At 41.1% G+C, this 13,808-nt stretch overlaps 1 protein-coding gene across 2 annotated transcripts in view; it reads right to left on the bottom strand.

The window, feature by feature from the left end:
* The window catches only part of LOC131968601 (MICOS complex subunit mic25a-like), a 65,094-nt gene that overhangs the window by 38,719 nt on the left and 12,567 nt on the right, over positions 1–13,808 (bottom strand). The window contains exons 5-6 of one of the 2 annotated variants that reach the window (XM_059329553.1): positions 6,492–6,512; positions 3,017–3,100 (exon numbers count right to left, since the gene is read on the bottom strand). In XM_059329553.1, the coding sequence (XP_059185536.1) occupies positions 3,017–3,100; positions 6,492–6,512 (105 nt within the window). The remainder of the gene's footprint in view (positions 1–3,016; positions 3,101–6,491; positions 6,513–13,808) is intronic. The other variant, XM_059329554.1, reaches the window with a different exon arrangement.

Below are 13,808 nucleotides of genomic sequence, written 5' to 3'. Positions count from 1 at the left end.
ATCACTGGCACACACACCCTGAGCTCTTCCCAGTCATTTGCACCCGTGGGGACAAAAGCCCAATGTGGAGAGACAGAAAGGGGGGATGATAACCCTCAATGGGGGAAAAGCAAGGTTTTGGGGGTGTTGGAAAGACTCATGGAGGGGATTAGTGTGGGTGCATGTGTGCTGCGTGTGTGTGTAAGCTTGCATACATGCAGGTGTGTGACTAAATCTGTGTTTGTATGTGAATGCTTGTGTTCAGATGATCCTTGCATGCACACTCGTCTGAACACCCTCCAGCAGCTGTGGATTGAGATGGGCTGATGTCAGGATTTTGAGGGAGGGGTTGTTTCACGCTGCACGCTTGGACGAAGGGGGATTAATTTTTCTCTTTTTTATTTCGGAGGCAGCACTCGACAGGGGTGGGGGCTGGGCGGGGTGGGGATTAAAAGAGGTGAATTTTAAACTGTGACTTGTTTACAGAGTCACAGGGTATGTAGCCACAGGGAGACAGATATACTCTACCTGTACACTAGGAAGAGATTAGGGAGGCATCCACAAATAAACGGAGAGGAGAGGATTGGGAGTGAGGAGAAGTAGAGGATGTACTGGTGTGTTGGGGGGGGGGTTGAGTCTTGGGACGTCTTTTAGTGTGTGAAGCTGTATATGTGTGGAAGAGGGGAAATGCAAAGTTGTGCAGGCGATTGGCCACTCTATCACAATTACTTCTGAAGTGACAGGATACACACAAACCTGTCACAATAAACACACACACACATGCAGGCTGTTTTCTGATTTGTGACAGCAGTGGACTCTAACAGCATCCACAGCCTTTAGACAAACACAACAGTCTGTTATCGTCATTCATCCCTTAGGCAAACTGGACACCAGGACGTGTTTGTGTGTGTTTTCATACAGGTAATCAACCAAACAAGCATTAGCCTGTTAGAAGGGGCTACAGCTAAGCCAGAGTAAAATGTTGATTCAGGGGAAGATCACACACCAATTACCAGCGGATTCTTCTTCTAATCTGGCTGCTCTTGCCTTTGGCTTAAATCTCTGCCTCAGATCATCAACGCATCGGGGCAATGGCATGAGCATGAACATCTGCTGCTTGTGCATGTGTGTTTTATACTAATATAATTGTATGAAAAAGCTCTGACCTATGAGATTAACTAAATAACAAAAGCACAGACCGATTATCACATGTACATTATTGTGTTCAACCCCTTTAAATCTGTGCTTTGCATTAACAGAATCTAATACAATAGTGACGGTGAAGGAGGCTCTGACAAAGCAATGTAAAGCTGCCTTCGCATGCATGGATCATAATTTATGTGAAAAGGGAGACATAATACTGTTTTACATTTATGTATATGACCTGTGTCTGTCATAATTCAACTTTTAAGTGGCCATTTATTTCAACCCATCTGGTATTTGCCACAGGTATAAGAGTGAAAGGGAAGAAAAATAGGCAGGGTAAAGGAAAGGGGGCATGAAAGGAGGCCTGAATGAATGGAGTGCTAGATTGGAAAATGAAGGAAGAGAAGGAGGGAGATGGACGCCGGCTCAGTGCACTGGCTCAGGATAGACTGTTTAATGCGCAGTCCATATAGCCTCTTTATCTCTTGCTCTCAGTCCCCCTCTTTCTCACTCCCTCATCCGCATGCAGGTCAGCTGCGAGCAAGTGAGGGGTGAAAAAAAGTGATAGAAAAAGCGACTGCGGCGGCGAGCGGAGAAAGATAGAGCATCCTCCACTCTTCTGCCAATCAGTCTCTTCCGTCAAGCATTGCAGCGTGTGCTGCTTGCCGCACGGTGTGCAGGGGCCCTTCCATTTAACTTGGCTATGTAAAAGGTTTTCTCAGAGGCCTAAAGGAGGCGAGTGCCAGGGACTAGATAAGGTCCCCCGTCTGCCTGATGGGCCCCGCCGGACGGAGGGAGAGATGGGGAGCGGGTGGAGGGGGAATGGAGTCCCAAAGACTGTCTACTGAATACTGGAGGGGGAGCTGTGGGTGTGAGAGCGGGGACACAGGATGGGAAGGGTTTATGTTTGTCAGTGTATCCTCGCACCATCTTTTCTCTACGTCTTACATTCTCTGTTCATCATTTTTCAGTGTGTCTGTCATTGTGTTTTCTGACAGTGTCCTTCATTTCTTCACTTCACTTGCACTCTGTTATTTTACTCTTCTGCCTCTTGTCCTTTCTTTTAGCCTCTGTCTATTCCTAAAAGCATAAAGTAGATTTTTCCTGCCCTAAAATCATACACCAGTAACAACCTTGCTTCTCACAAAGTCTTTTAGCAAATCTGCCCAAGTTAACCCAGTAAGCAAGCAACACTTATCAAACCACTGTGCTCGTGGCTTTTACAGGGTGCAAAATATCAACGACACATTAGTGCCGAGATGGAGGGAACGCAGGTCATAATTTCTTAAAAGCACCCAACAAACCGCTTTTATTTTTTTCCACAGTTTTTTTTAAAAACCACAGGGTTGACAGAGTGATGAGAAAAGCACAGTAGATTTGATTAGGCAACTGAAGCTCCTTGAGAGAGACAGCAGTGTTAAACCTCTAGAGTGCTGGTCCATCAACAGTGAGTCGTGACTCTCATCTGCCTGCTGAAATTTTCAATTCATTTACTTTTACATTTTGACATTGGTATGTGGGCTTGACATTTCCAAGATAGGGAAGAGTGTCTTGTGTCTCAGTGAGATCTTATTCTGTAAAGGAAGTGAGTAATATGTCACTTTAAAACTTGTTTTGATTACTCCTGATGTGAAAAGACTTCTGGAGGTTGTTAGTGAGTTCTTCTGTTATACAAGTTAAAAATTATGGCTAAAAGTGCTAGTATCTCGCTTTCAAAACTCCCACCAAAAAAACCTACAAAACAAAATAAAAATATATTTGATCAAACCAAACATCTCGAATTAAAGTAATGCAACTAATGGAAACATTTGAGGAAACATGAAACACTTCCCGATAAGTTCTGGCTATTATCTTTTAATAGTATACATGTTTATGGATAAATGAGCCTTACCTTTTTCTCCAGTATTTCTAGCTGTTCTTTATAGAAGCTGGATATGCTGGTCAGCTCCTTTTCTTTACTCTCCAGTTGTTTGGCCTGAGAAAGAAGAAGAGAGAGTACAAGAAAAAAATAAATAGGGAAGCAAAGAAGTAAAAAACACTGATTTTATTTTAGAAAAAGGGCAGAATATGAAGAACAGCTGTTGTAGATAGGTATGCTAAGATTTATTAGCCAAAGGTCAGTAACAGCCAATATTCACCTTGTTGACTGTCATTAGCCTATGGGCAAATGACATTCACGAGCCGTGTTTCCACTAAAGTTGAATTGAATTTTGAAGCTAAATTTTGAAATGTCACAATAAAGAAAATGAGAAATAGTTACGGTTCCATCAGCTGGTTTAGAGCAAATAAACAGAGCTGCATAAATGTACTTTGGTCAGATGGCAGTGTAATGTAATGCTGTAGGCTAATCCGCCAATAGACAGTAAAAGAAATTGGGCAACTTATAATTGTTTTTTCATGTCAGCTCAACTTGACTGGCAGAGCAAAAAACAGCTGATCAGTCATGTGAGTAAAATGTTCGCTAAGTCAAACTTATTTGAAAAAATCGTTTTCATCTCCCGTCGAGCGCATTCTTTTTTCCAAAAAGACAAAAAACACCTCAAGTGAGCGTAAAATGCCCATTTTTGAAAGTTTTAACAAATTTTCTAAAGAAATGTGTTGATGGAAACACAAATATTGATGGCAGTGGCTCATGTTTATCTGTTACATCAATTTCGTTATTGTTGTGTTGTGTTTGGTTATTTGTGGTCAAACTCTGAGGTTTGACCACAAATAACCAAATAACTGTGAGGAGAGAAGACACTGTCTTGACAAGACTGGCACTCTGGCATGACGTAAGTGTGCGGTAAGGTTTGATTTCAAATAACAGTGAAAGAAAATTACACTTGCATAGGAATATAAAAGTTTCGGAGAAAGATCAGCAACGTGCAATTTCTAAGACATGTTTCTTTGTAAAGACCACATTTCCAGAAATGTGACTACACTTAGAGAAAGGAGGAATAATCACAGTTTTACAGCACTGGCACAAATGGCACACAGGTACCTATGTGCTCCATGCTGAGGGGGAGAAGAAATGAGGAAACCTGTTGCTCAGAACAGAAAAGACTCAGCATGACGTCAGCTGTGTTTTCTGATAAATTGATTGAAAACACATTTCCCTATGATATAAAATGCCAATCAACTTATTTCAGCAAAAAGTATCCACACTAAAGTACATGTATACATGTAACCAATTTTTACTAACATACATTTTATTTGTAGCAGTAAGCAAACAAAATATTTAATAGTTTCTTCTGAAAAACGGATTAACAGCACAGAGGTTTTGGGAGACCACAGTAAAAAGGATTATACCCTTCCCAAGTGTGTGTGTGCATCAAATTGCAGGTTCATGTTTTTCAATGGATTATTTTTCTGTGTTACTTTTCATGTGTCAGATTTATCGAAACTCTATGATGCAATGAGGAAATCTATAATAATATGACAATTACATTTCATCTACACCAAAACGTTAAACATAAAAGGGTGGCTATTTAATAGCAGGTCTATCTAGTGTAACAGAACTTACAAAACTACTTGGGTGGCATGTGACTGGCACAGCGGCGGTGGCAGGGCCTGACATGGCGGTGCTGGCGTTAGGATGAGGTGAAAGGCTTTAACATGCCTGTTGAGCCAAGCTTTGACAGACAGCAAGATGGCAGATTGGCTGTAGGAAGGCACAGAGTTTGGGCCATGGCGTAGCAGCATGCAAGCAGAGGAAGATGGGAGGCAGACGTCAAAAAGATGCACTGTGAAAACAAGTTGCCAGTTCAGCTTCAGAAATGTATGTGCACTTTGTTTTAGAAATAAAAGATTCATTTTAGAGGAAAGATTCATGGTAAGATGTAACATGAGTTATGTGATGGGGACATCTTGTTTAACAGCACAAAGCCTCACAGTGTCAGTATCATTGTATAATAAAAAAGGGATTCCTTTATAATAAATATTTATCAAAATAACATCATAAACAGAGACAGATAAAGAGTAATGAGGAGCTGTTGCAGCGCTGCAAAAAGAAAATGACAGAGGGGTAGTCAGAGGAAATGTGCATGATCTAAAATGAAATACAACAGCAAGCATTGTCAAGACATCTGTGTAGGTGACAAGCAAACTGTGCTGAGATCCTTCACCATGCCATCAGCTCAATGCGTTCACCCACTGTGTATTTCTGATACATCTGTCAATCTCATTTTAGATTGTTCAGTTTTTAAGACTTTCTCTTGAGTCATAAAAGCAATAATCCGCGATTGCAATGGACAGTCTCAGAGTGATGTATTGTGCAGTAAAGTATGGTGCTGTGACTTCATATGACATGAAATCTATTTTTCAGAAAACATAACTACATCTAAATGACAAAAAAGTCAAACTGAATTGAATGGCAGCGAGCTGAATTGAGCTGATACACTTAAAACCTTGGGGCTTGGTTTAACATCTTACTGTTTACATGCATCTGTCAGAAGTTTGGTCATGCTGTGAGACGTGAGCAGCAGATCAAAGGAGGACCTCAACAATCTGAACCACATTATCGCTAAAATGCATAAAAGGAGAGGCAACATATTAACAAGGTGGTTTGAACCTCTTTGATCTGCTGACATATGTGTGCCTGCATATTAAAATGATTATCAATCAGTGCCAGGGCACTCATGAACACACAGTGTTTCTAACCAATAAAGGTAATGAGTGTAACAGTGCTACATCAGTATGAACATGATATAGTGCATGAACACAATGAAGCGGGCTGGGAGAGAGAAAGAAAAAGGCGTAGATTTATGTAGCATTGAAATACACAGTGTGTATTAAACACACACACACACACACACACGTGTTATGCCATGGTGTAATGGTGACAGATTGCTGTACCCGAGTTGTGCATTAGTGAGTGTGATATAGATCAGATGGAGCAACACCATCTACCCTGGATGATCTACTCATCTTCTGCACTCTTTGCTGGTACAATGAATACAGACGCGTGCAGACGCACACACGCACACTTACACACAGATTGACATTACATTTATTGTAATCCAATCTAATCTTATCCTAACTTAACAGGCACACGCATCCCCGAAGAGCACATCTGCAAAATCCCCATACTGTGCTCGCTGCACTTTTTCTTTCTGCAGCGGCTGTTTGATGCTTAAGGGCTGTGTGTGTACGTGTGTTTGTGTGTAAAATCACCTCTGCTAGCAGCACAGATGATGTGTAATTTTCTAGCTGAATACCTCCCAAAGTGTTGTTGTGTGGAATGGTGGCGGCAGCACACTCACAGCCTCGCTTTAATGCACAATGAAAACATGACATTTGAATAGAGAAGAGAGAGAGGGAGAGGGAGAAAGGAAGAGGTTTTTGTTTTTTTTTAAAGAGGCAACAGCAATGGTAGTGTTGCTTACCCAGGCATCCAAATCTGCTGGCTAGGAGGGAGAGAAGAAGCAGGAGTTAGTGAGACGGTAGAGGGTACAAGGTAGGAACGGCGTTGGAACCGATGAGAGACAAAGTGAGGAAAGGATAAAAGGCAGGTATAATAAGGAAAGCAGAAAGGAAGGCACGGTAGAGATAAATAAAGAGACACAGCCAGGAATTACAAGCATAATCAATACCATTAAGTTGCACATGTTAGACTGAGGGCAACTTGTTACTTATAAAACCTAATTTGCCAGATGTCTGATGTTGTGAGAGATGTCATTACGGCCTCCAACGGCCTCCTTTGTGTCCCAACATGCATTCCGTAAATAGGACTTTTACCATTTTGCTAAGGCAGTAAGACAAAATATAAAATTCTCCTCATTAATGTTTACATTGGCCATCATGGCACAGGCAGCAAAATCATTTCACACAAACTCAAGATGTTGTGGGTCTGAGTCTGGCACATGAGACTCGCTGCATATCAGCCATCCACCGGCTCCTGCACTGCCAACCTGCCTGTCTTATTTCTCTCCACTGCCTTGAATTGAAAGACTTTTTTTGATTGAAGTTCGGAAAAACAGCATTTTAAACCATGATCTTACTGACTATCAAGAGATCAGGAGAGAAGAGAAGAGAAGAGAAGAGAAGAGAAGAGAAGAGAAGAGAAGAGAAGAGAAGAGAAGAGAAGAGAAGAGAAGAGAAAGCCTGTTTTGTTGGCTTCAAATTGCAAATGTTGCCATACTGGTGCAGTTTAAGATTTCTTTGATAGTAACCCTGCCATTTCTCATCTCATCACCCCAAAAACACATTATTTTTTTATTAAACAAACACAAAGTGTGCAACCTCCCCTGCAGTCGATTACACACAGCCTATTGAACACTAGTAGTCCATTTATAAAGAAACTAGACACTGTGTTAAGTACATGGTCATATTTACAACAAGGCATGATGACCAATGCCAGTTCAGGCTTTTTGCAATAAATCCAACTGGTTTAAGGTTTTGCACTGAACCAGACCAAACACTGAACTCTAGTTGTAGTGTTCCAAGACAGCCTTTAAATGAGTAACCAATATAGCCAGTGTTAACTAAGTCATGCATTTACCACTTGTTACTACCCTATGTTTGCATAAGGCCAAATATGAAATAAAGTTAAAGTCAGAGAACTGCCAAAAACCAAATGCAAATGTTTGAAATCTGTTATACTTAAATGTAGTCAACATTCAGCTTGCAATTATGTTACACAGATGTGGCTTTATTGTCTATTTTACAATACCTCTTAAGGACAGCCATAACTGAGAACTAGCAACTTACGATCTTTTTTTATGATAATTGATGTACCTGTGTATGTGTGAGTCTTAAATGCAACCATAAAATATTACACAGTATGGCAGTACATGCTAGACTACTATGTTACAACATATTATATCAAATCAAACAATGTTCAGTTCCAGTGTATAACACAGACAAACAGGACACCGTATTCGGGTGTCTAGCCTTGCCCACTCAAATCAAGTGCTCCCAGTCCAGCATTAGAAACAGAACAGAAAGGGATAGATTAGAGCGGTGGGTGGCTCTAATGTTGCCACGCCTCATAAAAACACCATTCAGTTAAATGAGGTGAACTCACAAAGCCGGTTGCTGCAAAATGTGTGTGTCTGTGTCTGCGTGTGCATGTCTGTGTGTGCTGGGTAATCTGTGAAACGGATACAACCAATGCCATCTGTTTAACCTCCCTGCTCTTTAGTGGCAGGCCCTAAACTGAATGTGTGTCTTAGTGTGTGTGACTGTGTGTGTATGTGTGTGTTGTACCCCCGCTGAGTGCTCACAGGAGTGTGGAGGTCCCATTTCCATAGATGATAGACTTTAGAAGAGAGGTGAAAGGACTTATTGTGATACAGATGCCGACAAACACACACTCAAGCAGTTTAGTGCAGTCCATGGGCCATAACGGACAATGGCATTTCAGGTACATTCACTCATTGTTTTGTTTTTCCCCGGCTCTAAACTCCCTGGTGACCAGCAGTCAGCAACCCTCAGTCTGCACATTAAGAGTCTGGATCAACTGAGCTAGCAAAGACATGACCAGGATAGTATCCCGAATGGACTAAGGCTCATATATTCCCCAAGATATCTTACAAAGATAAAGCTCGAACATGTGGCATTAATGCATCCTTAATCAAGTTAATTGTGATCCCTCAGTAAACATAAATAAGATCACACACTAATTGGCTCATGGGCGTCTATAAAAATCACATAGAGATATTGCATGGATACCTTAAACAGCAGGTAACCACAGCAACAACACTTATCGCTCATTCTACACGGCCATGAAATTACTAGTGAACCTTACATGGATTGTAGAGTCAGCAGAGTACCGACATCAAATTAAGACAACAAAAACAATCCAAACAATCACCACTCAACCCGACAAAATGACCCTCAATTTAGCTCATTTTATAGTTTTAAATATACAGTAAGTACCCGCTCTAAAACAGCCGGTATGCTTCTTCAGAAACGCCTGACCATTTCTGAGACTCTCAAAAACCGACAATCGGAGATTAACACTTCTGCCGTGATTGTTTAGCTGTATAGAGATGAGAAAGGACCCAGGATTTGAACATCTTTCAAAGCTCTTTTTTTTTCATCATTCTAAATCATGAATGTAAACAACTGATGAATACCTTCCAAGAGAGACTGTCTGAAACTTTGCTCTGTTATCCCTACATTTAAACAATATTGCATGTCCTCCCCTCCCTCTCTATGATGGCAAATCCACCCAACTTTCCCTCTCTAGTAGATAAAAAAAGCTTTCACATAAATAATACTGTATGACAACAAATGGGAGCTAAGGCTAAGCTACATGTTGCAATGCAAGCCACCAGAACTAAAACGCACCTGCGTCTACAAAACTATTTTATAGGTTAAAAAGGGCAAATCATTTATCAGCATAGTGCATGAATGATTCACCTTTTAACAGACCAATTTAATGGATCTCAATACATTAGATTATCTATGCTTAGCTGAATCATGTTTGCTGTGGTTGTACCATGAGGGTCACCAGATGCACCAGCTTGACAACGCTTCATGCTTAATTTAGACTTGAAACTTCAATGTTCTGCCAACAGTGTGTGTGTGTGTGTGTGTGTGTGTGTGTGTGTGTGGGTGGGTGGGAGTGAAACGAAAAAGTGACAGAAATGTGACAGGAAGAGACCTTTTGGTCTCTAACACCACCACACATGGTGAGAAACGCTTCCTTGGAAATCAATTATGTAAATACTGAATTATGCAAATGGTTTATTTGAATAAATCTATGTGTTTGGGGAGAAAAGATTTTGGTGTGGATTTCTGCTTGGAGTCAGGTGTGGAGAGAGAGAGAGAGAGAGAGAGAGAGAAAGAGAGAGAGAGAGAGACAGACAGAGAGAGAGAGAGAGAGAGAGAGATGGGGAAAGAGGGCTAAAATGAGGATTAGGCTGGAGAATGTCACTGGCAGACACAATTTGTGCAGTCAAACTCCTGATTTGGCTTTTTAATTAGGGAGAAAGAGAGAAATAGGGACAGAGAGGAAGAAATAAGAGCTAATTCACTGACAGCTTTCTTCCTGCCATATCTCTATGGGAATAAGTACGGTAAGCACATTCATCATGTGTGCCAGTAATAAATGCCATTGGTACAGCTGAGTGCTTTCACCCCAGCTCCTGTTTGGTCGGTGCTGATGCTTAGCTTAAACTCCAGAGTGTTTGTGTGGATTTGCCCTCAAAGGTGCACTGAACGACAGCATATTCAATAATCTCGAGTATGTTTCTGTACCACTTGTGAAAAGCTATAATAATGTACTGAATAAATTTACAAGGTCCATGGGATACTTTATCAACAACACCCCGTTAACACTTCCTTAATGCATAAATAACTTGAAATCACAGAGCTGTTCATTTTACCTTGTGCAATGAATGAGAGCTGAGAAAATTAAATTCACTGACTTCAATTTACAAGGAGCAGATGTGTTGCCTTGACATGTGATGTCAAAATGTGACATTGGAAACACACAACAGAGGGCAAAACACACTAAAGATGAAGAGTGTGTCAAAACATTCGTACCAACTGTTTTCTGTTAAATCCTACACACTAGCACTGTCTGATCCATGTGTCATATGCCACGGTCATGTTTCCCAGCGTTGTCTCACATCAACGCTCCAGAAAATCATCAGTTGGATTAAATTTGCTCCCTGAATCAGCAAACCTGTGCCATCATACTCTGGCACCTTCTGTTGATGTACAGTGCTATAAGTGTCAACTGACACATGGACAATGACTTACTCATACTCGTTTATGAGTTAAGACTAGGACTGGAAAAAAAAATATGTACACTCACTGGCCACTTTATTAGCTAGCAAGGTGTACCTAATAAAGTGGTGGTGTGGTCTTCTGCTGCTGTAGCCCATCTGCTTCAATGTTGGACATGTTGTGCGTTCAGAGATGTTCTTCTGCATACCTTGGTTGTAACAAGTGGTTATTTGAGTTACTGTTGCCTTTCTATCATCTCCAACCAGTCTGGCCATTTTTCCTCTGGCCTCTGGCATCAACAAGGCAGAGAACTGCCGCTCACTGTATCATAGGCGTGTTTCGACTGAGTACTTTCTGAGTACTTTTTGGAAACAGTTGAGTGTTTTGGCTATGCCCACTAGTTAGTTCCCCTCTGCCTCTGTTCCCATGCAGGTACTTTATTTTAATAAAAAAAAACGACTTGTGACAACATTGTTACTCCAACATATTTCAAAAAAATGTCACAAATGTCAAAAATTAACCTGGCAAGTCCTAAGAAAACCTCAAGTGGTATTTTCAGTGTTTTCTGGCATGGGCAGAAAATTCAGTACGTACAGAAAATGTTGAAGACAGCTAGTCAGGATGTACAGGAACTGCTATCACCAGCATGCGAGTCAAGCATACTCGTTTGGTCGTTGTACTGACTGAAAAACATGGCTGTCACATCCTGCACTGCTTAATGTAAGCTACACTGTTTTACAATTCAAGTCATTTTGTACTTCTGTTTAACTGACAGTTAGTTGTTGGTAAGTTTCTGGCAGGCAAACAGAGGCTTTTGCAGTTCTCAGGTATCAGTGTTAGAGAGTTATCAACACATAAAGTCAAAACGCACAGCCTCTATCAGAGTAAGACAGCAGTCCAAATACATATACATGAATCATCACACCTGTGGGTGATCTGCACAGCTGCATGCACCCACAAACACACACACACACACACGCACACACACACACACACACACACACACACACAAGCATGCATACCGAACAGTAGGAGTACCAGAGGCTTGAATTGGTTAGTCTAGCTGTTTCCTCATTAAATGTGTTCTCGTCACATAGTCGGGGTTAAATGAATTAACACTTCATCATCAGCCTGCTTTCACACCACAGACTGTCACACAGACAGATAGAGAAACAGAGACTGAAAAAGGGCAGAGATAGAAAGAGGATGGAGAAAGAGCGATTCTGGATGAATAAGAGGAATGGGTTTTGTTGGGCAGGGAAGAGAGGGGGGTGGGGAGAAAAACAATAACTGCAGCCAGTGTTTTCTACATAAAAAAGTCACTTTTAACTTTTTGTGATCCAACTTCTCCACTAATGAATTTCAGATTGCTTTCTCTGCCCTGGAAAAATCTTATCGACTATAGACAGGAACAGTTTGGTCAGACTGTGCTCTGATTAGGTCCAGCTATTTTAACCCACCAACAGGAACAAGTCAAGGAAGTTTTCTCATCTCGCCCACCTGTTTCTCTTGGCTACTCTTGGCATTGGACTTTCTTTTATTGAGTGGATTTTGCTTGAAATCTTGAAATCTTGAAATTGGATTTTTTTTTTTCAGAAAACACTCCACAAAAAAATCCATGGATCACTAGTGACTAGCTTACTTACGAGACTTAGGAGATGAAGCAATACAATATTACATACAATATACATACATACATACATACATACATACATACAATAAAGCATTAAGTGTGTATCTATGTCCCTTGGTAAACACAGGTTATTATTTTCTCACATTAAAAAAACAGATCAAATTTTTGTAACTTATTGTCCTGGAATAAACAATACAAATCAAATTCAGTCACATAAGACTGCCTTCATTTTTTACTGCGAGAAATACAATCTAAACTACCAAACTCTGAAGAGGACAAGAAATCTTATAAGATCAAAAACCTTTGACTGATAGTTTGATTGTACTAGCATAAATCCTTATTCCCCTGTATGAGAACAAGCATCTGGGAAACATTACTTTTCCTCTGGATAATAAGTCTTGTCCAGCTGTCTCATTACATCACAACTGCTCTCTGATGGGAGACGTATTCCACTCCTACACATTTGTCCTTTGAACCGACAGGATTTGTGCTAGGCGGTGGCCCCCCCTCTCTTACTGCTCCGCACCGATCAAAATCTCCTCAGCCGGTGAACGCTCTGCTCGTCAGCAATTACCGTCGCTCTAGACGATGGGGGAGTACTGTACGTGTGTGCGTATGTGTGTGAGAGCGTGCACAAAGGGCTTAGCTGCTTTAACATGCAGAAAAGATGTCAAGTCTGTGATTACACTTGCTGATAACAAGTGGTTTAGCCGTGTGCAAATGTGTGTCTGAACTGCTGTTGTATTTTACTTTGTCGGTTTCTATGAGACAGAGATTCTTAGTTTCATATCTGTGTGCGCACATATACCTTCACAGCATGTGATGTTGGCAGACTCAAAAGCCATCGTTATGGTGAAGACCCACTTGGTCTCAACATAAACCTCTCTCACTCCACTGCCAAATCTTCCTTTTTCTTTTTCATTGATCCAACTTTCTCCTCTGGATCCTCCTTCTCTTCTCTCTCTCTCCCCCTCTCCCACCCTCTGTCTTTGGCTAACAAGCAGTGTTAGCGATCTAGCCGGCTGGCTGTCAGAGTCAGACATCTGAATCTATTACTATACCATGCTCCAAGTCTCTTCTCTCCGCCTTTCAGCTCCTATAGCCCATCCCTGTCCATTTCTCTCTTTCTCTGAGTTCTCTGGCCTAATGCTTCCATGTGCTTGCTGCACGAGCAGCTGACTGCTACTGTGTATTAGTGATAATGACTCTGCAGTCCTGTCTAATAGGTGGGTCATTTGGAGAAAAAGAGGACATTGGTGGACAAAGCAAAAGTAAATAAGTTAAATCAATATGTGCAGATGTGTGTGCATGTGTAAAATGCATAGACTGTATAAATAATGGACGTAGTGACCGTGACGTCGCCCATTGGTTTGTCGACTGCCTGTTGGAA

This window comes from Centropristis striata, chromosome 3 (genome assembly GCF_030273125.1).
Source record: "Centropristis striata isolate RG_2023a ecotype Rhode Island chromosome 3, C.striata_1.0, whole genome shotgun sequence".
Lineage (NCBI taxonomy): Eukaryota > Metazoa > Chordata > Actinopteri > Perciformes > Serranidae > Centropristis > Centropristis striata.
This window is presented reverse-complemented; position numbering and strand designations above follow the sequence as displayed.